This window comes from Aquarana catesbeiana, linkage group LG03 (assembly GCF_042186555.1).
Source record: "Aquarana catesbeiana isolate 2022-GZ linkage group LG03, ASM4218655v1, whole genome shotgun sequence".
Classification (NCBI taxonomy): Eukaryota; Metazoa; Chordata; class Amphibia; order Anura; family Ranidae; genus Aquarana; species Aquarana catesbeiana.
Window position 1 is genome coordinate 66,850,709 of NC_133326.1, and position 27,654 is coordinate 66,878,362.

General features: G+C 43.6%; 1 protein-coding gene across 1 annotated transcript in view; it reads right to left on the bottom strand.

Annotated features, from left to right (window-relative positions):
- GALK2 (galactokinase 2) overlaps positions 1-27,654 on the bottom strand; it is a 311,651-nt gene that overhangs the window by 120,638 nt on the left and 163,359 nt on the right. The window contains exon 6 of the mRNA XM_073618652.1: positions 14,190-14,288. Within this exon, the coding sequence (XP_073474753.1) occupies positions 14,190-14,288 (99 nt within the window). The remainder of the gene's footprint in view (positions 1-14,189; positions 14,289-27,654) is intronic.

Consider the following 27,654-nt stretch of genomic DNA (forward strand, 5'->3'; position numbering starts at 1 on the left):
GCCTACGACATCCACGACCACACGCTGTAAGATGTGGTCTGTTCCTCCATGAGGATTGGATCTCCACCCTTCTTGCTAAGGTGAAGCTCTGTTGGCTCCCCGGAGGGGAAACCCTTCAACTTCCCCTCCGGGAACCAGGCTGGCTCTCTCGCTCCTCAGAACAGGACTGGACTCGAACTCTAACTCTCGCGGGCACCATGTGACCCCACTTTTATATGAGAGTCCCGGGATTACCAAGCAAATTAATGACTGGCCGAGACCAACACATAAACTACCTGTCGCTCAAATATGGAAATTAACCAAACAGGCCTGCTGTAATAGCATCAGCCTGTCTAAATTTACCTGTCATAGAAAGCTAACAAGAAAGGTCTCCTACCTAAAAGTAGGTGCCCGCTACACACATAAAAGTTCATTGATAAAAACGGCATGGGATTTCCCCACAGGGGAACCCCGAACCAAAATTAAAAAAAAAAAAAAAATGTTGTGGGGGTCCCCCTAAATTCCATACCAGGCCCTTCAGGTCTTGTATGGATATTAAGGGGAACCCCGCACCAAGATTAAAAAAAAAAAAAAAAAAAAAAAAAAAGGTGTGGGGGTCCCCCTCAAAATCCATACCAGACCCTTCAGGTCTGGTATGGATTTTAAGGGGAACCCCGCGCCAAAATAAAAAAAAAAATGGTGTGGGGTATCCCCAAAACTCCATACCAGACCCTTATCCGAGCAGGCAACCTGGCAGGCCGCAGGAAAAGAGGGGGGGACGAGAGAGTGCCCCCCCTCCTCAACCGTACCAGGCCACATGCCCTCAACATTGGGAGGGTGCTTTGGGGTCCCCCCCCAAAGCACCTTGCCCCCATGTTGATGAGGACAATGGCCTCATCCCCACAACCCTTGCCCGGTGGTTGTGGGGGTCTGCGGGGGGGGGCTTATCGGAATCTGGAACCCCCTTTAACAGGGGGACCCCCAGATCCCACCCCCCCGTGTGAAATGGTAAGGTGGTACAAAAGTACCCCTACCATTTCACAAAAAAAGTAAAAAATGTTAAAAATGGCAAGAGACAGTTTTTGACAATTCCTTTATTTAAATGCTTCCTCTTTCCATCTTCTTTCTTCTATCTTCTTTCTTCTGTCTTCTTTCTTCTGTCTTCTTTCATCTGTCTTCTTTCTTCTGTCTTCTTTCTTCTATCTTCTTTCTTCCTTTGGTTTCTTCCTCCATCTTCTCCTTCTTCTTCCTCTGATCCTCTGCTTCTTGCTCCGGTGTTCGCATCTTTCTCTGCGGCGTCTTCTTCCCTTCTTCGTTCTCTGGTCGCTCAGCATCCATGATGGGAGACTCCCACTGTGTGACGCTTCTCGTCTTCTGACGGTTCTTAAATAACGGAGGGCGGGGCCACCCGGTGACCCCGCCCCCTCTGACGCACGGGGACTTGACGGGGACTTCCCTGTCCACCCCCTCTGATGTCACGAGGGAAAGCATCGGCGGAAGTCCCTGTGTGTCAGAGGGGGTGGGGTCACCGGGTGGCCCCACCCTCCATTATCTAAGAACCATCAGAAGATGAGAAGCGTCACACAGTGGGAGCCTCCCATCATGGATGCGGAGCGGCCCAAGAATAAAGAAGGGAAGAAGACGCTGCGGAGGAAGATGCCAGACGAGAACACCGGAGCAAGAAGCAGAGGATCAGCGGAAGAAGAAGAAGATTGAAGAAGAAACCGAAGGAAGATAGGAAATAGAAGAAAGAAGAAAGAAGATGGAAAGAAGAAGCATTTAAATAAAGGAATTGTCAAAAACTGTCTCTTGTCATTTTTAAAATTTTTGACACTTTTTTTGTGAAATGGTAGGGGCTTCCAGATTCCGATAAGCCCCCCGCCTGCAGACCCCCACAACCACCGGGCAAGAGTTGTGGGGATGAGGCCCTTGTCCTCATCAACAAGGGGACAAGGTGCTTTGGGGAGGACCCCAAAGCACCCTCCCAATGTTGAGGGCATGTGGCCTGGTACGGTTCAGGAGGGGGGGGGCGCTCTCTCGTCCCCCCCTCTTTTCCTGCGGCCTGCCAGGTTGCGTGCTTGGATAAGGGTCTGGTATGGATTTTGAGGGGGACCCCCACACCTTTTTTTTTTTAAATTTTGGCACGGGGTTCCCCTTAATATTCATACCAGACCCGAATGGCCTGGTATGGAATTTAGGGGGACCCCCACGCCATTTTTTTTTTTTAATTTTGGTTCGGGGTTCCCCTGTGGGGAAATCCCATGCCGTTTTTATCAATGAACTTTTATGTGTATTGTCGGACCGACAATTCATATAGCCGCGAGTACTTTTAAATGACTTTTTTTCCTTTGAAATGTCATTTTGCTGTCAGACTGTTCTAAACACGGGAAACATGCGCCCCTTTAGAGGCATACTATAGACACCCCCCAGGTACGAAATTTAAAGGAATATTACACTTTTATTGTTTCACTTTAAGCATTATTAAAATCACTGCTCCTGAAAAAACGGCCGTTTTTAAAACTTTTTTTTGCATTGATCCATGTCCCCTGGGGCAGGACCCGGGTCCCCAAACACTTTTTATGACAATAACTTGCATATAAGCCTTTAAAATTAGCACTTTTGATTATTCATGTTCGAGTCCCATAGACTTTAACGGTGTTCGCATCTTCGAACAAATTTTTTACCTGTTCGCATGTTCTGGTGCGAACCGAACGGGGGGGGTGTTCAGCTCATCCCTGCTGGGCACTTTCACCCCCTTCCTACCAATGCCAATTTTTAGCTTTCAGCAGTGTTGCACTTTGAATGACAATTGTGCGCTCATGCAACCCTGTACCCAAATAAAACATTTGGGAAAAAAAGACCGAAAATTTTGGGGGGAAAAAAAAATCGTAATTTCTGTTAGAAAATGTTGTAAATAAGTCATTTTTCTCCTTCACTGATGTGCGCTGATGAGGCTGCACTGATGGGCACTAATAGGCAGCACTGATGGGCACTGATGAGGAGGTACTAATATGCAGCACTGATAGGCGGCACTGATGAGATGGTATTAATGGCACTGATGAGGTGGCACTAATTAGGAGGTACTAAAATGCAGCATTGATGGGCACTGATAGGCGGCACTGGTAAGCAGCACAGGTGAGCACTGATAGGCAACACTGATGGGCACTGATAGACGGCATGGATAGGCACTGATGAGCAGGCACTGAAAGGCAGCACTGACTGGCATCACTGCTGGGCACTGTTGAGGCTGCAATAATAATCAGGGCACTGATGATCAGTGCCTTGATTATCTGTGCAGGTCTCCCCGTGAAAAAATCCCACCGATCAGTGTGAGGAAAGGAAAGCTGATAACCGGCATTTCCTTATTTACATGTGATCAGCTGTGATTGGACAAAGATGATCACATGGGTAAAGACCCTTGTCACCGGCTCTTTACCGAGATGGGGGATGCACAGTGTCCCAGGGACATAGCGTGCCCCCAAGGGCGTACAAGTGCGGCGAGAGTGGGACGATGTCATATGACATTGTCCCAGAACGAGAGACCCACCCCACTGCCGTCATTTGTCTATATAGCGGGCGCGACTTGGTTAAGGATAGTGATCATATGAAGCCATTTTCTTATCGCGTGTTGCTTGGCTCCTATTTAAATCATAATGATAACAGAAATCACCCAAATGCCCCTAATCAAAAGTTTACATTCCCTGGAATGTTTGGTCTTGGTACAGGCACCCAAGTTGACACACACAGGTTAAAATGGCAATTATAGGTTAATTTTCCACATTTTTTAAAGTGCAATTAGTGTCTGTGTATAAATAGTAAATGAGTTTGTTAGCTCTTGCGTGGATGCACTGAGCAGGCTAGATGCTGAGCCATGGGGAGCAGAAAAGAACTGTCAAAAGACAAGCGTAACAAGGTAATGGAACTTTATAAAGATGTAAAAGGATATAAAAAGATATCCAAAGCCTTGATTATGCCAGTCAGTACTATTCGACCACCTATTAAGAAGATATTTTGATACCAAGCCAAGACCAGGTAGACCAAGAACGATTACAGTCACAACTGCCAGAAGAATTGTTCGGGATACAAAGAAAAACCCACAGGTAACCTCAAGAGAAATACACGCTGCTCTGGAAAAAGACAGTGTGGTTATTTCAAGGTGCGCAATACAATGATACTTGAATAAAAATTAGCTACATGGTCAGGTTGCCAGAAAGAAGCCTTTACTGTGCCAATGCCGCAAAAAAAGCCTAGTTACAATATACCCGATAACACCTTGACACGATACATGGTATACATAAATTAAAAAATATACAGTGCAGCGCATAAATTATCATATGTATAAAACATGCAAATGTCAATGTATACTTGTAACAAAAAAATCCATATTTTTTTCTCCCTGATGATGTTACGTATGATGAAAGGCGTAGAGAGGAGCCGCAACACACACACCACCGCGCATGCACGACCAAGCCACGGCCATCTTTGTTTTGGGAAAAGGATTCCACGTGGAATTCTATGGCTTGTATTAACTTTGGAATATGTAAGTGCACTCATTGTTAATAAATATCATCGTACATACGGTTTTACACTATGGAAGGTGTTCTTTGTCTCCTTATATAAAAACATTGCCTGTGTGGAGCTTCACTGTATTCGACTGATGCTGAAGTGACCTATCAGGACCCCCTGAGTGGCTGTGAAGCTGTGCGTGGATTGCCATAATAAAATCTCTCTTTGTGAGGGTCACTAGAATCTGGTAAACCCCCACTCATTCACTGTGGTGGGGTCTTTCTGCTGAAAAGCTTGGAGATTTCTGTTGAGATCCACAATTGCACAGTTTTTCAACTCACAAATACACCTGTGGACTTTTTGTTGGTTCTTTAAATGGACTTTTACTTCCTCACAGTATACTTTAACATTTGCATGTTATATACATATGATAATTTATGCACTGCACTGTATATTTTTTGATTTATGGATACCATGTATTGGGTTATTGTGTCAGCTGCTTTATGATATTGTTTGATATTGTCTAGCATGGTTTCTGGCACACTGTATCTGGAGTGACGAGAACAAAATACAGCTTTAAGTGGTTCTGAAGCCTAAACATTTTTTACATTTAATGCATTCCTTGCATTAAGGTAAAAAATGTTTAGGCGTTGATTTTATCCCCTCACCCTACCCCCTTACACTTATGCCCCGTACACACGGTCGGATTTTCCGACGGAAAATGTGTGATAGGACCTTGTTGTCGGAAATTCCGACCGTGTGTAGGCTCCATCACACATTTTCCATCGGATTTTCCGACACACAAAGTTTGAGAGCAGGATATAAAATTTTCCGACAACAAAATCCGTTGTCGGAAATTCCAATCGTGTGTATACAAATCCGACGGACAAAGTGCCACGCATGCTCAGAATAAATAAAGAGATGAAAGCTATTGGCCACTGCCCCGTTTATAGTTCCGATGTACGTGTTTTACGTCACTGTGTTTAGAACGATCGGATTTTCCGACAACTTTGTGTGACCGTGTGTATGCAAGACAAGTTTGAGCCAACATCCATCGGAAAAAATCCTAGGATTTTGTTGTCGGAATGTCCGAACAAAGTCCGACCGTGTGTACGGGGCATCACACTTACCTTAACCCCCCCATTCTATCTAGCATTGTACACGTCTGCAGCTTTTCTCTCCCCTCGCTTCTGTGTCTCACTGGCTTTGCTGGTGCAACGGGAGCCATTGGTTCCCAGTGCTGTCAATCAAAGCCAGTGATGAGGGACCAGGGGGCAGGGCCGAGTCACGCTGTCTGTGCCAATGGACGCAGCAGCAGAGCTCGGGAGCAAACTTTCATGAGTGCCCTCACTGGACAGAGAGAAGGAGCCTGGAGCACCGATGGGGACCCGAGAAGTGAAGGTTTATGGCCGCTCTGTGCAATTCCAAGTATAGAGAGATTTGTTAGAGAGGAGTCAACAAAGCTTATAGCGACAAGAATACTATCCACTCTGTGAAGCATAGTGGTGGCTCACTGAGGTTTTTGAGGTGTGTGAACTCTAAGGACACAGGGAATATTGTGAAAATTGATGGCAAGATGAATGCAGCATGTTATCAGTAAATATTGGCAGACAATTTGCATTCTTCTGCAGGAAAGCAGCGCAATGGACGCTTGTGGACTTTGCAGCATGACAATGACCCTAAGCACAAGGCCAAGTTGACCCTCCAGTGGTTACAGCAGTAAAAGGTGTAAGGTTCTGGAGTGGCCATCACAGTCTCGTGATCTTAATATATTCGAGCCACTCCAGTGAGATCTCAAACGTGTGGTTCATGCAAGACAACTAAAGACTTTGCATGACTTGGAGGCATTTATTCCAAGACAAATGAGCAGCTATACCACCTGCAAGAATTTGGTGCCTCATAGACAACTAATACAATAGACTGCATGCTGTCATTGATACTAAAGGGAGCAACGCACAATATTAAGAACTAGGGGGATGTAGACTTTTGAACAGGGGTCATTTCTTTTTTGTTTAGTTATTGACATGTTTTATGATTGTGCCATTGTCAGGGCTGGCTCAGTCCTTCCTTCTCTGAGCTGGCCGCTCACCTGTCGGCTAATTGCCAGCTCTCATCTCTCTCCACAGTTAACCAGCTGTTGTGGATCTGCTCGTCAGTCCCCCCTACTTAAAGATCTCCAGCTCACTTCATTCCTGCCTTCGCCTTGGTCACATCTCAGGAAACCATCTCCTGCGTTCCTGTTTAAAGACTGGCTTTGCTGACATCCCTTCTGGCTCCTTATCCTGCTTGCTGTTCCTCTACTTGGATCCCTGACTTCTGGCCTGGCTGATTACCCGATCTGCTTACTGAACTCTGGCTTGGCTGATTACCCGATCTGGTTACTGAACTCTAGCTTGGCTGACTACCCGATCCGGTTACTGGACTCTGGCTATGCTTTGACTACGCTTGCTCTATTTACCTTTTTATTTTTATTAATAAACAAGTGCGATTTTACTGTACTTCTGTCTCGGTCTGGTTCATGGTTTCTGAGAGTAGGCGAAGGCCATGAATTTAGAAGATGCAGTCAATCCACTTGTTGGTAATATTTTTTCCAGATTGGATGAGCAAGATCACTGCATGGATCAGTTTGCCATAGCATTACAAACTCTCCTGAGTCGCACGGTTCACCTGGAAACTCCCACTGTGGCTGCTCCAGTACAACCTAAGTTGCAGGCCGTCCCTGCTGCTGCACCAGTCTCTGTGCAGACACCCGCCTTGAGTATTACCTCTATAAGAGGTATGTCTGGTTCCACCCCACTTCCCCAGCGATATGGTGGCGATCCAGTTCAATGCAGAGGGTTTCTCAACCAAGTTGAGATATACTTTGAGATGCTGCCCCAGGCATTTCCCACGGACAGAAGCAAAGTAGGGTTTGTGATATCTTTGCTTTCTGAGAGAGCCTTGGCCTGGGCTAACCCTCTATGGGAGACGCAAAAACCTGTTGTCTTGAGTTACCCTGAGTTTGTAGCCTCCTTTAAAAGGAATTTGACGTTCCCGCACGCTCCGCTTCTGCTGCCAAGTGCCTCATGTCCATCAAACAGAGTACGAGAACTTTTGCCGTACTCTGGCAGCAGAGGTTGCTTGGAACAATGAGGCCCTTGTGGCTGCTTTTTCTCATGGTCTCTCGGATTCCATCAAGAATAAGATAGCAGCCCGAGATATACCCACTGAGCTGGAGAGCTTGATCTCGTTTGCCATCCTCATTGACTCCAGACTCAGAGAAAGACATTATTTTAAGGAGCACTTGCGGAAGCCTCCTGTACGTTTGCCTCCGAGCTTTGCAGTCTCACCCGTGCCTCCCTCACCTCCCATGCCTCCTGGTACCGAGTCGGTAAGTGAAGATGAACCCATGCACTTGGGCTTCACAGGTCTCTCTGTGGATGAGAGAGCCTTTAGGAGGAGGGAGAGATTGTGCCTTTATTGTGGCCAGGCAGGTCACTTTTTGAAGTCTTGTCCTACCCGTCCAGGGAACACCCGAACCTTGAGGTCCTTTCATGGACAGACCTTAGGTGGTGTTGTGTTGTCCCCAGTTATCCAGAAGGATAAGCCCCTGGTTTCGGTCACCCTTTCTTGGGCTGAGTCGTCTATCGAGATACAGGCTCTAATCGACCCTAGGGCTGCAGGCCTGTTCATTGATGCTGCCTTTGTATCAAAGCACTCAATTCCACTGCAGCTGTGTGACACTCCACTTGCCATTGAGGCTCTTGATGGGAGACCTCTACAGCCTGCCCATGTGACTCATGAGACGGTTCCGTTGTCCATGGCTGTAGGGGTTCTTCACCATGAGATAATCCAATTCCAAGTGATTTCCTCTCCTAAGTTTCCGCTGGTTATTGGTTATCCTTGGTTACAGAGGCACAACCCCTCTTTGCTGAAGTTCTCTCCTGGTCACCACAATGCAGTGAAACATGCTTCCGGAAGGAAGCCAAGGTCCTGTGTATCTCTTCACTCTCCTCCCTGCCAGAGGAGTACCATGATTTTAGCAATGTCTTTGACAAAGGTCAAGCCAGTAGTTTGCCTCCACACCGGCTGTATGATTGTGCAATCGACCTTCAACCTGGTGCCACTCCCCCACGTGGCCGGGTTTACCCTTTGTCGGTCTTGGAGGGTAAAGCCATGGAGGAGTATGTTGCAGATGCACTTTCTCGGGGTTTCATCCGCAAACCCTCGTCTCCTGCTGGTGCTGGTTTCTTCTTTGTGACGAAGAGGAGCGGTGAACTGAGACCTTGTATTTATTATAGGGGTCTCATCGTTTCACGATTGAGAATGCCTACCCGATCCCGTTGATTACAGAGTTATTTGATTGCCTCAATGGAGCAACAGTTTTCACTATGTCATTTCCACTGCTAGTTTTTCAATGGACCCAGAGAAACTTTCAACAGTCCTACAGTGACCTTGACCCATGGGGTTACATCCTCTGCAGCGTTTCCTGGGTTTTGCCAACTATTATCAGAAGTTTATTCGTAACTTCTCGTCTCTGGTCAAGCCCGTGACCGATATGACCAGAAAGAACGGTAACCCACAGAGTTGGTCTCCGGAGTCCATTAAGGCCTTTGAAAGTCTCAAGGCTGCCTTTGTTTCTGCTCCTGTGTTGGCACATCCTGATCCTATGTTACCCTTTATTCTTGAGGTTGATGCTTCTGAGACTGGTGTTGGCGCCCTTCTGTATCAACGTCCTACCTCTGAGAGTGCTATGCAGCCTTGTGGCTACTTTTCCAAGAAATTGTCACCTGCCGAGTGCAATTACGAGAATGGTGACAGAGAGCTGTTGGCAATCATTTTAGCCCTGAAAGAATAGAGACATCTCCTCAAAGGTACCACTGTGCCGGTTCTCATTCTTACTGACCATAAGAATCTCACATTCTTGTCTGAGGCTAAACGCCTCTCTCCCAGAAGGGCGCGATGGGCTTTTTTCTTGTCAAGTTTCAATTACATTGTCTCATTCTTACCCGGTACTAAGAATGTAAGGGCTGACGCCTTGTCATGACAATTTTCCTCCACCTCCAAGTTGGAGTCGGTTCCGGTTCCTATGATTCCTCCTGATCGTATTCTGGCTACGGTTCGCACCAGTCTTATTTCTCCTTTGGGTGACAAAATTATTGCTGCTCAGGTCGATGCTCCTCCTGAGAAACCCTGTGACCGCTGCTTTGTCCCAGAGTGTCTCCGTACTGCCATGCTCCAGACTTACCATTCTCCCAAAGCAGCTGGCCACCCTGGTAAGAATCAACTCGTTTGGGCCATTTCCCAACAATTCTGGTGGCCTAGTCTACGTGCTGGTGTAACTGCCTTCTTAGCTGCCTGTTCCGTGTGTGCTCAGAGTAAGACTCCACGACACCTTCCAGTGGGCCTCCTACAACCCATACCCAATGGAGAGAGACCCTGGACCCACCTGTCTATGGATTTCATTGTGCATTTGCCCAACTCCCAAGGCAACACAGTTATCTATATGGTGCAATATATTACATGTGAACCTGTTAATTTTAGCATATATTAAAGTGCTCCAGTGCATAAGCAATAAATATCCTGTGTTTAACAATAAAGTGAATTTAGTGCAACAAATCAAATGTCCTCAAATGATTATGAAGAAAACACACACAATCTTCTTTAGTAGATCCAATCACCACATAATAAATGTGTTTTCTTATAATACATGCTTTCTTATTCATGCTTCACCCAAAGTGGTATATCACCAGACAGCAGTGGCCACATAGTGACCCTCAGGCATGAAAAACTATATATCATCAAAGGTAACTTTTCCGGATATCCTGGCAGAAGGACTCCAATCACCAGTCAGCAGGAATGTATTGTATATAACTTCTATATCTGAGCCTCGGTGCATCAATGCATCAACCAAATCTGCAAAGAGCGGCTCAGCGCACAGCGTGAAATATATTGAAAGGGAGGCTCGATACACACTTACAAGTCCGCCGTTCCTGGATCAGCTGGAACGCATGCCGAGACGCTATTCAAGTACACACAGAATACAAGGTACCGCTCGGTCTCTTCTCCTCCTCAGCTGTAGCCCAGTCTGGTTTTCGTCCTGTTCCTGCACATTTGTTTGGATGCTTAATTCTATTTGGAATAAAGACGTTTTTACACTATCCAAGCTTTGTGGCTTTCATGGGGAACCACTCTTTGCAGATTTGGTTGATGCACTGATGCACTGATGCACCGAGGCTCAGATATAGAAGTTATATACAATACATTCCTGCTGACTGGTGATTGGAGTCCTTCTGCCAGGATATCCAGAAAAGTTACCTTTGATGATATATAGTTTTTCATGCCTGAGGGTCACTCTGTGGCCACTACTGTCTGGTGAGCGCTTTGATATACCACTTCGGGTGAAGCGTGAATAACAAAGCATGTGCACTTTATTATGTGGTGATTGGATCTACTAAAGAAGATTGTGTGCGTTTTCTTCATAATCATTTGAGGACATTTGATTTGTTGCACTATATTCACTTTATTGTTAAACAGGATATTTATTGCTTATGCACTGGAGCACTTTAATATATGCTAAAATTAACAGGTTCACACTTAATATATTGCACTATTTATGCGCCCTATATTGTCTAATTGTTTATTAGTAATTTACTCATTTAGGACCAGCATCAGGTTGGTAGAGTGCACGTTTATATTTTTTGGCGCCGTGCCAATTAATTATTCACTTTATCTATATGGTGGTTGACTGGTTCTCAAAGATATGCCCACTTCTAAGGTACTGGCTTCCATTTTTTGCTCAGGAAATCTTTTGCTTACATGGGCTACCCAAGGTGATTGTCTCGGACAGGGGTAGTCAGTTTGTGTCCCGGTTCTGGTGAGCCTTCTGTGCACAGCTGGGAATTCAGCTTGCTTTCTCCTCTGCGTATCACCCGCAGTCTAATGGGGCCGCAGAACGAGCCAATCAGTCCTTGGAGCAATTCCTACGTTGCTATATTTCTGACAATCACAACAACTGGTTAGACCTATTATCATGGGCAGAGTTTGCTCACAACAGTGCCTTGAATTCTGCTTCCCAATTGTCTCCGTTTATGGCGAATAATGGTTTCCAGCCTTCCATGTTGCCTGACTCGTTTGTTCCGCAGAGTATTCCTCTGCTAGAGGAGCATCTCTGTGGTCTTCGTTCCACTTGCGCACAAGTCCAGGAGGCTTTGCGTAATGCTAATGATAGTTACAGACTCCATGCTGACCGCAGACGCCTGCCTGCGCCTTCTTACCAGGTTGGGGACAGGGTCTGGCTGTCATCTCACAACCTCCGACTTCATGTTCCCTCACAGAAGTTCGCACCTTGGTTTATTGGGCCTTTCCGTATCCTTCGCAGTATTAACCCAGTGGCTTACGTGTTTGAACCTTCCTCTTAGTATGTGCATTTCAAATGTGTTTCATGTCTCCTTATTGAAACCGTTGGTCTGCAACCGCTTTACCACCTCGGTGCCACGTCTTCACCCTATACAGGTTGAGAGCCATGAGGAGTTTGAGGTACAATCCATTGTTGACTCCCGTAGGTTCCGTGGGCTCATACAATACCTGATGCATTGGAAGGGGTACAGTCCGGAGGAACGCTCCTGGGTCTCATCCTCGGACGTACACACTGCTGCCCTCCTCCATGATTTCCATAGATGTTTTCCCCTCAAGCCCTGTTGGCAAATTGCCAGCTCTCATCTCTCTCCACAGTTAACAAGCTGTTGTGGATCTGCTCGTCAGTCACGCCTACTTAAAGATCTCCAAGCTCACTTCATTCCTGCCTTCGCCTTGGTCACATCTCAAGAAACCATCTCCAGCGTTCCTGTCTAAAGACTGGCTTTGCTGACATCTCTTCTGGCTCCTTATCCTGTTTGCTGTTCCTCTACTTGGATCCCTGACTTCCGGCCTGGCTGATTACCCGATCTGGTTACTGAACTCTGGCTTGGCTGACTACCCGATCCGGTTACTGGACTCTGGCTATGCTTTGACTACGCTTACTCTATTTACCTTTTTATTTTTATTAATAAACAGCTGTGATTTTACTGTACTTCTGTCTTGGTCTGGTTCATGGTTTCTGACAGCCATTCTGTTATGACCTACAGTTGAATATGAATCTCATAAGAAATAAAAGGAATGTGTTTTTCCTGCTCACTCATGTTTTCTTTAAAAACATACTATATTTTACCAATTATCCACGGGTATTCAAACCTTTGAGCACATATACACTTTACATGGCAATCACAGTCAAATCTCCTCAGTGCACAAATTCTAGTGAATGCTACAGAAAACGCTATCAAATATCATTTGTTATTTCTTTGAGCAACCATTTGCATGAAATTTGGAAGGACCCAGACTATTGGCAAATTTCTCAGGAGACTGCTGAATCATATATATGGGTAGTGTAACAATTCCCAGATTAAAATGCACCTATGTGAAGGAAATGCACATTAAAATACTTACAGTATATATTCCTGAGCAGTGTGAACAGCAACAATTGACAAAACATTTGAAGAGCTTTCAGCAAGCTTTGTTGAAACATTTGAAGCACCATTCAACTCCAGTTTTTGAATGTTGAACACAGATCCTAATGGAAGTGTTGATTGCCACTTTGAGAAAGCTGCTAGCAGGCTTTCAACAAGCTTCAAGAAGTGCCAAAGCCTGCTAGCAGCTTGCCTAAAGTGGCAATCAGCACTCCCATTAAGATGGAGTTGAATGGTACTTTGAAAGTTTCAACAAAGCTTGCTGAAAGCTCTGCAAAGGCTTTATCAAAGCTTGCTGTTCACACTGCTCTTAGCGGAAGCCTGAGTGAACCAGATCTAAAAGATTTTGAAGTCTGTTTTCCGTTTCCAACAGCTTAAAGGCTGTTCACCTTTTTTTTTTCTAAATTCCAGCTCCCCATGTACCAATACAGCATTAATGTACTTCTTTTGCAAAAATAAAACAGCTATTAATCCTACCCACGCTTACTGCTCTCTCTTCATGGATGTTTAAAAACCCTGTTCCATTACTTCTGCCTTACTTCCTGAACATACTTTAGGTCATGACACAGGAAGGAGTTGACCAGCTGATCTCAGTAGCACACACCCTATATCATCTACCCTAAGCTGGTCAACTCCTTCCTGTGTCATGACCTAAAATCTGTTCAGGAAGTAAGGCAGAAGTAATGGAGCAGGGTTTTTAAACATCCATAAAGACAGTGAGGAATGCGTGGGTAGAATAAATGGAAAGTTGTTTTATTTTTGCAAAATAAGTACATCAATGCTATATTAGTAGCGGAGCTGGAATTTAGAAAAAAAAAAAAGTGAACTTAGCCTTTAAGGTACTTGCTGTTTGTTTTACATGAGAAGTCTGGCATGCTGCCAAGTTCCTGCTGCCAGAGAAAATAAAGGGAAATAACCGTCGATTTCAATGCCTCTGTTGTAAAATTTAAAAATGAGCTGCTCCACAGTGCTTTTGACTACAGAGTTCCCTTACGGATTATTAAAATATAAATACTTTAGTGTATAGACCTATAGTGGGCAAAGGTACATTTTAAACAGAATACACACTAGGCAAAAGTAAGATAAAGGTAAAAGGTAGTTAGCCTTTTACAAAGAAGCACTAGTTTAAGAAGCACTAAACAAGTAACAGTGATATGGTTTAGCAGCTATTAATGCAGGTCTTGGTTAGCAGGTGCCATCTTGTTTACATAAGTTACCTACAGTTCCCTCTTCTGCCAAAAACGAGATTGACTGGTCCATTCCTCCACCTTCTGTTCCAATGTAACGTTCACATTTTGCACAGGTTTCGGCGAGCTCCACCTGTGGATCAAATTGACACATGGTTCACACAAAAGTTACCCAACGTTGTACAATCATCAGCTACTGAATTACAGTGTCCAAGCCACTATTCTCAGTGGGGTACAGTTAGCAATTACATTTAACACAACTGTAAAATAGGTTATGTTCCACTGGACAAATGCATTCTTTGTCATCATAAAGCACATGAACTGTGTAAGCATCTTGTCAACTGGCTACTAAAAAAGAATGAGAACTATCATAATCTGATCAAATTATTACCCATAGGTGCTGATTCTTTAAAAAGAAAATGTGAATAAAAGTAGTGTTATTGTACATTGTGACCAATCAGAAACTTTGCCTAATTTTTCCTTTAAATGAAAAGGGAGCGCTGTTCGGCTCATCCATTTAGAGCAATGGAGGGTGTCCGTTTTAACTGCACAAAAACAATGCGCTCCTTAAATAGTCTCAGTGACAAAAACTCAAGTCATAATAAACAATGACGAGAAAGAACAGTGAGTAACAACTCAAATGCATTCCTAAAATATGGAGCATTAACACAGCCTTACTCACAGGAAGATGTTGTCAAGAACCACTAATATTGCTTGTACAATACATTAGAAGAGTGGAAATAAAAGACACTTAGTCCGGAACCTCCACCCACACTTTGTGGTTTCTTCCCAGTTTACATGCCAAGTGATGTGCAAGAAGCTGCTACAATTCAGCACAGAGCTTGACAAAGAAAATAATTATACTCTCCTCTGCCAAGATATATAATCGGGGATTCTGAAACCATTATGCAAACTCAATATTATTTGTCTGACAAGACATATGGTCCATTGAGCTTTTTAGGTAAAAACCCCCGGTGGTTAACAGCTGGTTAATGTGGTTACCCCACACTGTAGAGTGCATAGACTAAGCATTCAGCTATGTTTTGAATTTGAAAGATTCTAGTTATAGAGTATGAGGTCTGCAATCCAAAATGTCATAAAATTCCACTTAAAATATGTGCATGAGATACAAACTCTCCCGTAAAAATAATACTTTTAAACAATGTTAAACTGTTTTTTTATTTAACAAGTTACTCACCTGAACCAGTCTATGGATCTTGTTATTCCGATGTTCTTTGCCTATAAATGCTCTACATCACCATGTTTCAGCATAGCCCCCCCAACATCGATATCAGGTAGGTATCTTACCAGCTGGGGTGGTTAGCCTATTTAACAGGATGTGTGATATGTGTTGGGATAATCATTTTCTATGTTCTAGCTTGATGAAGACCCTAACTCAACTCTTTCTCCCCGTGTAAGCATCTGTCCTACTGATGAGTAACAGAGACAAAAATGTAAGCACTGCAGAAGGTCATACAGTGCCATGTATGCAGAAGTTATTGGCACAAAAGGTAACAGAATATATTTACTTTTGTACACTGTACTTTTACTAGTTTAGGTATGCAAGTTTGTTTTAAAGTACGTTTAAACTTATTAGTATGCTGGTATAAAGCAACACGTCTTTGCAAAAGAAAGCACAATACCTAGCAAGTACATTCCTATTTGGGCACCTTAAGAGCTACCATGTACAAAGACAAAGGTAAGATAGCAGCACTAGAACTTCCATAACAAAAAATGAATTAAAGAGACCATATCATAAAAAGTTGCCACTAACATGATTGCTTCTGTAAACATATCAGCCTCGTTTTCTTTGTTTCTGTGGACATAGGTGATACCATCAATGGCCAACTTGGTTGACAACCAACTGGGGCCAGAAGCATGGTTAGGCCAGGGACGCTTTGCTCTAAATATTATAAACACAGAACACACCCCAGTTGTGATGTAATAACTGAAGGAAGTAAGGCCACAGTGAGTTAAATTTATCTACTACTCTAAAGCTGAACTCTAGTCAGCAATACATTTCAGTTTAATGTCACCCCCTAGTATAGTAAAGGTTAACAGCTCATTTAGCCTAGGGGGTGTTTAGAGTATAGAATTACTTAACCTTTTTCTCAATCCTGCAGGCTTACTCCTTACCATACGACTGGTCCCATGAAACCATTCTTCTTTGCCATCAGTTGCGCCATCTCCAACACCAACACATACAATGCAGGAGCCCGGGTCCTATGTTGTATGGGAGGGCTTTGAGGGCCTATTTACATACCAAGATTAGAGCAAATCAGAGAGTATGGCTGCAACAGGAGTCAGAAATTGTGTGAAATTGGTGTCAGGCTCAATTATTTACAGTGTACCTTGTGTAACGCATATCAAAGGTACACAAGAAATTCAGGATTGGTAAAAGTATTGTCTAAAGCAACCCATTACTGGTCATATCTTAATATTATATTTTTTATATTTGCTTAAAGTGATAATAAAGGTCTCAGCCCATCCTTCTCTGTGCTGGCGGCTAACTTCCAGCTCCCATCTCTCCACAGTTACTCGGCTGTTGATGATATCCTGCTCGTCAGTCCTGCCTACTTAAGCCGTCCAGCCCAGAGGATCTCTGCCTTCGCCTTAGTCAACATCACAGAGATGCTCTCCTACATTCCTGGCTATGCTTTGACTGTTTTGTTCATTTACTTTTATTATTAAACAAGTGTGATTTAACTGTACTTCTGTCTCGGTCTGATTTCACGGTTTCTGACAAAGGTATTTTTTTTTTTAAATAACAAACAGGTCATACTTTCCTGCTCTGTGCAGTGGTTTTGCACAGAGCAATCCTGATCCTTTTCTTGGGTCCTCCACCAGTACTCCTGGCCCCTCTCTCCTGCCAAGTGGCCCCAAAGCAAGCAGCTTGCAATGGAGGTACCCAAGCAGCTGGGCGCGCTCCCGAGGCGCTGCTCTGTGTGTCCATTCAAGCACAGAGCCGCACCACGCCTCATCCCCACTCCCTCTCTCTCCTTGTTGGTTTAATAGTTGTGATCGACAGCAGAAGGAGCCAATGGCTGTTGTCTAAGCCAATGAGGAGGGAGAGACCCAGCAGAGCTGAGGCTACTGTGCACAGTGCTGGAAAAAGATCAGGCTCAAGTATGGGGGCGGGGGGGGGCTGCTGCACAGAGAAGGTTTTTTTACCTTCATGCATTCTATGCATGAAGACAAAAAAAACCTTGAGCCTTTAGAACCATTGAATATTTATAAAGTGCATTCATGTACACACCTTAAAAGCTGTAGTTGACTAAAAATTTTTTTTTTCCCTGTAGGTTAATGTCATAATATGCTAGTCCCACATACTAGCACATTATGACAGACTTACCTGTAACACGGATCCCTTAAGTGGCGCGCTGTTACCTGCTGACAGGGCTTGCACCTTCACTAGGGAAAATGAGTGCAACTGTACTTACAAAGTGCACAGTCTATATACCTTTAGCAAATCAATTCCAAAGGGTGAATCCACTTCTAGGCATAATGAAGTACCTTCAATGTACCTTCCTTTCCAAAGTATATTCCCATGGGCAAGAAGTTTAGAAGACTGAAATTAAAACCTATGTGGCTCACGGCCAAAGTTAAAGAAAATATAAATAATAAGAAAAGAGCTTTTAAAAATATAAAAATGAATGAACACTATCATCGTTTAAATGTTACAAAGAAAATAACAGAATGTGTAAAAAGGAAATCAAGGACGCAAAAATTCAAAACGAGCTACAGATTGCAAAACATAGTAGGACAAACCCCCAAAAATTCTTCAAATATATTAATAGTAAAACGGTCAGGTCTGAACATGAAGGCCCTTTACAAAGTAATCCAGAGTCGGTGACTGGGGACAAAGAGAAGGCATATTTATTAAATAATTTCTTCACCACTATGTATTCTAAGGAACATGGGGAAGCACATGTTCATAGTGGAGATGGTATTGACATAATCCTAAATGATCTACAATGGCTCACTGACAGACAGAAGAAAAGTGGATAAAGCACCAGGACCAGATGGCCTCCACCCATGGATCGTAAAAGAATTGAGCTCTGTCATTTCAAAGCCATTGCTTCTACTTTTTAGGGACTCTTTAATGACTGGAATAGTACTACTGGATTGGCGTAAAGCCAATGTGGTGCCTATATTAAAAAAGGGATCAAAGTCTTTACCAAGTAACTATAGACCTGTTAGTTTAACTAAACTATAGTTGGGAAGATACTGGAGAGTTTAAAAAAAGACCACATAGATAAGTTCTTGTTGGAAAAAATATTTTAAGCAATAGACAGCATGGATTCATGAAACTGACAGAAGCTGTCAAACAAACCTGATTTATTTTTATGAGAAGGTAAGTAAAAGCTTAGACAGAGGGGTGGCTGTGGACGTGGCATACTTAGATTTTGCAAAAGTGTTTGACAGAGTTCCCCACACACGGCTAATGTGCAAGGTAAAGTCTACAGGGCTGGAAAGATCAGTTTCTAAATGGATAGAAAACTGGTTAAAAGACCAAATTCAGAGAGTAGGGGTTATTGATTCTTATTCTCAATGATCTAAGGTTATCAGTAGTGTACCCCAAGGTTCAGTGTTGGGACCATTACTTTTTAATATATCTATACGTGATATAGGGTCTGGGATTAAAAGTACCATTTCAGTCTTTGCAGATGACACCAAGCTATGGAGTGGAATAACACCCTTACAGGATGTCTCCAATTTACAAGCCAACCTCAATGCACTGTCTAATTGGACAACTATGTGGCAGATGAGGTTTAATGTTGATAAATGTAAAGTAATGAACTTGGGGGCTAAGAATATGCATGCATCATACATACTAGGGGGGGGGTGCAACTGGGGGAATCAACGGTGGAGAAGAATCTGGGTGTTTTGGTAGATCATAAGCTCAATAATAGCATGCAATGCCAAGCTGAGGTTTCCAAAGCTAGCAAAGTCCTTTCTTGTATTAAGAGAGGTATGGACTCCACAGAGAAAAATATAATTTTGCCCCTGTACAAATCATTAGTAAGACCACATCTGGAATATGCAGTTCAGTTTTGGGCCCCAGTTCTCAAAAAGGATATGGGGCAACTAGAGAAAGTGCAGAGAAGGGCAACCAAACTGAGAAGAGGCATGGAGGAGCTCAGCTATGAGGATAGATTAGAGGAACTGAATTTATTCTCTCTTGAGAAGAGGAGCTTAAGGGGGATATGATCAACATGTATAAATACCTAAGTGGTCCATATAATGAACTTGGTGTGGAGTTATTCACTTTAAGGTCATCACAGGGGACAAGGGGGCTCTCTTTATGTCTTGAGGAAAAGAGATTTCATCTCTAAATACAGAAAGGTTTCTTCACAGTATGAGCTGTGAAAATGTGGAATAGACCCCCTCAAGAGCTGGTTCTGGCCAGCTCAGTAGATTATAAAGTAAATAATGATCAGCGCAGCTTGATGATATATATATATATAATTTTTTACAATAAGCGATAAATGATGTGCAAAATTGCTAACTGCGACTATGCAAATTGCTAATGATGCTGTGTAAAATAACTGAAGCAACAGTAGCCCTATGTTCAATGTGGATGAATACTAAAGTCAAATATTTATGCCATTGGCTCCCGCTGCTTTCAATCAAATCCAATGATGTGGGCGCCGGGGGGTGGGGCCGAGTCCGGCATTCTGTGTCTATGAACGCAAATGCTGGACTTGGGAGCATGCCCAGAGGTGTTGCTAGGGGGGTGCGGTCCGCACCAGGGTGACACCCGCTAGAGGGGTGACACCCTCCCGACGGTGAGGAAAGCCCCGTTTTTTTTTTTTCTCAGCTGACCCGTTCACCCCGCAGCCTGCTGGGCTGGAACAACACACCTCCAACTCCGCGGCTGCGACTGGTGTGTCACTGTGTGAGTGTGTCCTCCTTCTTCTTCCTCCTCCCTACCCTACTGAGCCAGCGAGCCTCAGCCTGTCACATCTCACACTGCACTGCAGACATGATGATGACGTCACTACACACACTACTAGTATCTCCACCCGGGCGGCGCAGCGGCTGCACGCTGTGAAGCTGCCCTCCTCTCCAGACTCCAGCTGCCGCCCGGCACCCAGATTCGGAACAGGTGCGGGGGGGGGTGTCCCCCGCCGGCCCAAGCCCAGCCTTACAATCACTTTAATGTCTAAACTGCTGGCAACAAAAGTGAATACACCCCTAAGTGAAAATGTCCAAATTGGGCCCAATTAGCTATTTTCCCTCCCCAGTGTCATGTGACTTGTTAGTGTTACAAGGTCTCAGGTGTGAATGGGGAGCAGGTGTCTCTGAGGATCTGAAAAAAAAATTGTTGCTCTACATAAAGATGGCCTATGCTATAAGAAGATTGCAAAGACCCTGAAACTGAGCTGCACCACGGTGGCCAAGACCATACAGCGGTTTAACAGGACAGGTTCCACTCAGAACAGGCCTTGCCAAAGAAGTTGAGTGCACGTGCTAAGCGTCAAATCTAGAGGTCCTCTTTGGAAAAATAGACGTATGAGTGCTGCCGCACACTGCATCAAGTTGGTCTGCATGGCTGTCATCCCAGAAGGAAGCATCTTCCAAAGATGATGCACAAGGAAGCCCGCAAACAGTTTGCTAAAGACAAGCAGACTAAGGACATGGATTACTGGAACCATGTCCTGTGGTCCGATGAGACCAAGAAATTTTTTTGGTTCAGATGGTGTCAAAGGTTTGTGGCGGCAACCAGGTGAGGAGTACAAAGACAAATGTGTCTTGCCTACAGTCAAGACTTAAACCTAAAAGCAGAAAAAAAAAATTCTAGAAATCTTGTAGGTGGAATCAGTATCTCTAGCAAATCTATCACAGACTAAAAACAAGTCAAACTCTCTTGTTTACCATAACATTAAGGGTAGGAGCATAAAAACGGATTTTGGATTACAACATCCATAATACCTTTTGTATATATGCTTTGGAAATATACAAATATGTGGTGTAATTGGGAATATAAATAAAGTGAACATTAAGAACACTTTCATGTGCTAAGATGCATGTATTCTCCTGAGTCATGAGTAATCAGTCATGTATAAGGCAGAAGAAAAAAAGCTCACATGTGCAGCTCAGGAAGAACCTTTGATCGCAAAAGATATTTACAACAAATAAGAGTTTTAAAAAAATCATAGAGATTTTGCCAATGAGCTGTAAATACAATTTTCCAGGTATAACAAAAACATGGAAAAAACAGCTCACGTCTGGATTATAGAACTTATAGACCAATATATTTATAGAATTACTGACAAGCATATGTAAAACAATAACATACACTGTAACTGTATTTATTAGCAAATTCTAAAAAGAATTCTTTGAGGGGTAGGCCAGTGAGGTAATTTTACTAAGCATGCATATGATTACAGGTCCTGTTTTTATTTAAAGCAGAAAATGACTTTAAAATTAGAGCGGACCCTGCTTTCAGAGCCAAAGCGTGATCCCTTATAAAACAGCTTTTCATAACGTTATCAATTAGATTTGGACACAGTGAGGAAGGATTAGAACCCTTGTTGAGTTTTTACTGCTATCTGGGGCTCCGATTTCCGAGATTTCCCCCCATTTATTGTCATTATCATATATGAAATGAAAGCCACATTTGCAGAGTTTTCTGCATCCTTAAAAGACATCCTCAGTCAGGTTGCTTTTGTTACCCTTATTTTAAACTACTTAGGGTTTGAAAGCCTGAATTGAACCAGCAAGAAAGCTATTTTTTTTATAAAGAACAGGAAAAATTATAACCTCATATATACAGTGTCATCAGCATTACAGACCACATATAATGGAATTCTTCTCTTCTCATTTTTCTAACTAGTATGATTTTAAAATGAATGACAAGATTGTGTGCAGTAGTACTTCTAAACACATTAACAGGCAGAAAAAAAGTTACCTGGACAGTACAGTAAATATAAAATAAAAGTAAACTGATATTTGGTGTTACTAGCCTTTGCCTTTTAACACAGCAGCAAAATTTGCAGTTTTTGAAGATACTCAAAGAAACACTTTAAAAAAAAGGAATGTGCACTTAGCCTTTAAAAGTCATCCACTGATGCCAAATGCGAGACTTTAGTTATTAGTGGAAAAAAGTTCTCTGGAGGCTGACATTACATTGCACTGAAGTTGCATCCCAAAAATGGTCCCATAATCATTGGTGGTCAGTGGCCCTTTAATTCCCCCTTCCCTGCCTTGAATTGTAGCCTCTCTCACTGCTACAGCTTGGAGAATTTGATAATGGATGAATTAAATCCTCCTCCCACCCCTTCGTCTGTTGGGAGTGGAAGGGTGGGCTCCCCAGTGTAAACAGTACTACTATTTACATGGGTGATTTGTTAAGACCAGGAGAAACTTATGGAGGTGTACCCAAAGATTTGTAAAGGAACTGAGCATCATCTGCAAAACTGGTCTGTAAGTCACAAGCCAATGCTACTTTGGTTATCAGATTTCAAGCTGTACCCCTGGTTCTCAGCTCTGCTAGAGCCATCACATTTGTGCTCATTACTTTTCCGGGAACCATGTACAATCTAAAGGTTACTGGCATAAACTGAATTGCTGACTACCCATGGCAAAGCACAGCATCAGTGTCTGAGAAAAATAGGGATGTAGTGATGGGCATCTTGAATGTTCATAGAAGCGAAGAAGTAATTCTTGTTGAGGACCACCAAATGAATAGACTCTGCTCAGAATTTCTGAGGAAAGCATGGGGACTACCTCATCTCTGAGCAACAAGCCCCAGTATTACCTAGGACAGTGCAGGGACAAAGACAGAAGCCCTAGCTTGTATCCTGTTGATTCTACTCCTGTAATCAAGCTAAGAAATGTAAAGGAGCCACAAATCTGCAACCATCAGCAAGCATACCCCCACCTTGTTGTCCACAGGTGGGGGCAGGCCTTCATGTTGAGGAAGACTTGCAGGGGACCTGGAATTTCTGGACTGCCTAGGCCTGTATATATTAAAACAGAAGGACATAATATGCATCTCCTGGAAATGAAAGGGGCCCTCGAAAGGATGAAAGGAAGAAAAAACTCTTCCACACCTCCCATTAGTTTTGTTCTAGATGGTATTGCCTAGAGAAACCCTGAGCAGAACCCCCCCCCCCTTAGAAAGGGGGCTGATACAGTGACCTCTTAGATGCCTGGTAGAACTATTGTTTATTCAGCAATGACCTGAAAAACACAGGCACAAGGATAAACTGACATGCGGGCCTTGCCAGCAGCAGAGAAAAAGACAAGTAATATATAACAGGAATCACAGTTGCCTTAGTAAGGTGAGATACTGGCATGTGTACTGAGGAAGGAGTTAACCAGTTCTCAGTCGATTGCTCCAGGAATTACAAAAAAGATGTATAACCAAATGGAGGTAAAGAACAGCTTGCCATGCTGCTCATGATTAGGGAAAACATTAGCAGTGTATTTCAGGCTTTGGAAGCCCAGAATAGTGGCTGCACTTTTGGTTGAGACATTGGGGAAGCTCACAGGAGGACCAACAAATATCAGAGTTACTGACCCTGAACACACCCTGAGATTGCACACAGCTAACCTAATCCCTGATGCAGAGAATATATGTACAGAGCCCAATAATGCTGCTACCCAAGGTGCCTGACAAGCCCTGACCAACTTGTGCAAGAGATCACCTGAAGGGGCACCCGCAGGAAATACTGCAAAAAGAAAAGTTCCTACAGTGAAAAGTGCTGATAGCCCTAGAGGAGCAGCGGCAACAGTAGCAAAACAATGCTGAAGCGGTGGAGAAAATGCTTCAGCAATTTTTGCTCCCCCAAGGGACACAACAGAAGCCAGCATACAATCTGGGGGTATGGCATGGCACTGATCCAGATGCAGTGAATATTGAATATATAGGGCTGTGCCCTTTGCTTTGTCTAGAGCAGCCTTTCTCAACCCTTTCAACACAGAGGAACCCTTGAAAAGGGGTTCCCCAGCTAAAAATTACTATATCTACAACCCATGATTCATTATTGTGATGGTCATTGGGATGAATTACCATCTTACAGATAGTTAAAAAGTAGGGATGCACCGAAATTTTGGCCGCCGAAACATATCAGCCGAAAATGGCCTTTTCGGCAAAATGCCGAAAGAGAATTATTGCCGATAATGGCCCGAAAGTCGCGCATGCGCAGTAGCGCTGGGTGGCGTGCATGTTCCTCGCGGTTAAGACGCCGCACTCGTAAACACGTTCCCTGCTGAGACGCTGGCACCTTCCCGCGGACGCTCCTCGTGCTTGAGAGACGCTGCTGGGACACAAGAGACGCTGCTGGGACTCGAGAGACGCTGCTGGGACCTGAGAGACGTTGCTGGGACCCGAGAGACACTGCTGGGACCCCAGAAACGCTGCTGGGACCCGAGAGACATTGCTGGGACCCGAGAAACGCTGCTGGGACCCGAGAGACGCTGCTGGGACCTGAGAGATGGCTTCATAGAGGGCTGCACATAGCATATTCAAGTACAAGAGTGGGCACTGTCCCTCCTGCATGGCTACCATTACTACTATTTGCCGGTGAGCATTTTGCCTTATTTAAACTGACAGAAACAATTCAACTAGTAGTATTATTTTATTTTATTACAGTACTGAAACTGAAATGATGATCTTTCTGTCTATAGCAGTCAAACAACATGTATTACCGTATTTATCGGCGTATAACACGCACCCCAAGTTTAGGAGGGAATTTTAAGGAAAAAAAACTTTTAGGAGGGAAGTTGAAGGGAAAAAAACTTACATTTAAATGCCCATCATTGCAGCCTTCTCAGTGCAGCCTTGCCCCAGTGCAGCCATGTCAGTGCAGCCGTGTCAGTGCAGCCTTGTCAGTGCAGCCTTCCCCAGTGCAGCCTTGTCAGTGCAGCCTTCCCCAGTGCAGCCTTCCCCAGTGCAGCCTTGTCAGTGCAGCCTTGTCAGTGCAGCCTTCCCCAGTGCAGCCTTGCCCCAGTGCAGCCTTGTCAGTGCAGCCTTGCCCCAGTGCAGCCTTCAATCCCCTGCCATACTGGGCTTCAAAATCGCCGACCGCGATTTCAAAATGGCGCCGCCGGCGCCAAAATACACAGAGCCGGTCCTCGGCTCTTCTCGGCGGCTCTCGTTCACTTTCAGCTCCACTCGTAGTCCTGCCCGGGATGGGCGTGACTGTGAGCGGAGCTATCCGAACTCGGCTAGGTTCGGGCGGCGCTCGAGTGAAGCTGAAAGTGGCCGAGAAGAGCCGCGGACCGGCTCTGTGTATTTCGGCGCCGCCATTTTCAAATCGCGGTCGGCGATTTTTTAAATATGGCAGCTCAGGATCGCAGGGGATCGGCGTATAACACGCACCTGCGATTTTCCCCTGAGTTTAAGGGGAAAAAAGTGCGTGTTATACGCCGATAAATACGGTACTTACTACTTGGCCTTTGTTAAACAACAAGCCAGCACTCTTGCCATGCAATACTAGTATTTAAAATTTCTGTCTGTCTGCACTGCAGTAGATCTGACTTGTAGCAAAAAGATTTTATATAATTGAACTGATTAAATATGATTTGAAATGGAATGGAATGGATTGCAATTGCATGCTATTTATTTTTTGAGCTATTCTGTAGCTATAAAATGTATGCGCTTGTGGTTGTCATTGAGTATAGTTATACTACACATGACAGCAAGCACATGAACTTTTTAAACATGACATGACAGTATGCAATGCTATTTATTTTTTGAGCTATTCTGTAGCTATAAAATGTATGCGCTTGTGGTTGTCATTGAGTATAGTTATACTACACATGACAGCAAGCACATGAACTTTTTAAACATGACATGACAGTATGCAATAAATATAATATAGTTATTTAGTATAACTATAATACTAGTATACTACACTGACAAAGTGTCAAATTCAATGACAACAAGCACAAGTTTATAGTATACTACAGAATAGCTCAAAAAAATAAAATAGCATGCAGTTGCAAACTGCAAGCAATCCATTCCATTTCAAATCAAATTTAATCAGTTCAATTATCTTTTTGGTACAAGTCAGATGTACTGCAGTGCAGACATAACTACCTTGCATGGCAAGAGCTGCACTGTAAAAAAAAAAAAAAAAAAAGATTGGTTATTTATTTTTTAAAGCCACCTTCTGGGGTTTAGCTTTTAAATTGATTTCGTCCTTTTTTTCCCCCCTCAGATTTCACTCCCACTATAAAAAATCATTCTATGCTATTATTCTGCGTTACCAGCAAAGTTGGACCATGTCTGTAGTGTGGAAATATTTGAAAGTTTCTGATATAGACCCAAAATTTGCAATCTGTAGTCTTTGCTCAGCAGAAAATTCAAGAGGGGGTACAGTGCCAAGGCATTTTTCAACAATAGGTTTGATACACCACCTGAAAACACGTCATCCAGTTCAGCATGCAGATTATAAGAAAACAGCGCCACTTTCAAAAAGTGCCTCAGGCTTAATACCATCTGTGGCCACAGTCTTTGAAAAGGTTAAAAAATTTACAAGTGACAGTCCCAAAGCTCATGCCATTACAGATAAAATTATGGAATTTATTGCATTAGACGACCAGCCATTCTCTGTTGTGGAGGACGTTGGATTCCATAGGCTCATGCAACATATTGAGCCGCTTTACTCACTACCAAGCAGACGCTACTTTGCAGATACCTGTCTATCTGAATTGTTTTGCAGTGTTAGAAAACACGTTCATGAGCTCATGACTACCGACATCATAGCAATCAGTTTTACTACCGACATTTGGAGCTCAGACGTCAGTCCAACGAGCATGCTTAGCCTGAGAGCGCAGTGGATAGATGACAAAATTCAATTGCAAAACATCCTACTTAACGCACGTGAGTTTGCTGGATCACATACAAGTGAAGAGGAACACACTCCCTCCATATCTGATATGTCTGAAGAAATTTTACACTAATGCACCCCAATCCATAGCGGTGCCACAACAAGTGCAGCTACCCAACAGCTGGACATTTATTTAGCTGAACAGCCTATTGCCAGAAGCGACAATCCCCTTGAGTACTGGTGCATCAACAAAGAACGTTTTCCCTTGCTTGCACAGATTGCACACAGATATTTATTTGCCCCAAGCACCAGTACAGAGAGTGAGAGGCTATTCAGTCTAGCATCTCATATTCTTGATGAGAAGAGAAACCTGAACAGCTTTTGTTCTTAAAGCGAAATCTGCCACTTTTACTGAAATAGATTTAAAAATCCGTAGCATAGACCAATTCATTTACCATGTTGAACATAGTAAATGAATTGGTATTGGACTGTGCTATTGGACAATTGGAACATACAACATAGTATGACTGACTACCTAGTATCTTCCAATTGTCTAGTTGTGCCATTTGTTGGTTGTTCATTGTAGTTCTTCTACAGTTTTTTGCACTTCAATTTAAGAGAGAACTCCAGCTTTTGAACTACTGTACCATAGTTTGTTGCTGTTGGGCTAAACTATGGCTCTCCCTAAGCTGTCAGCCTGCTGCATGTGCAAAT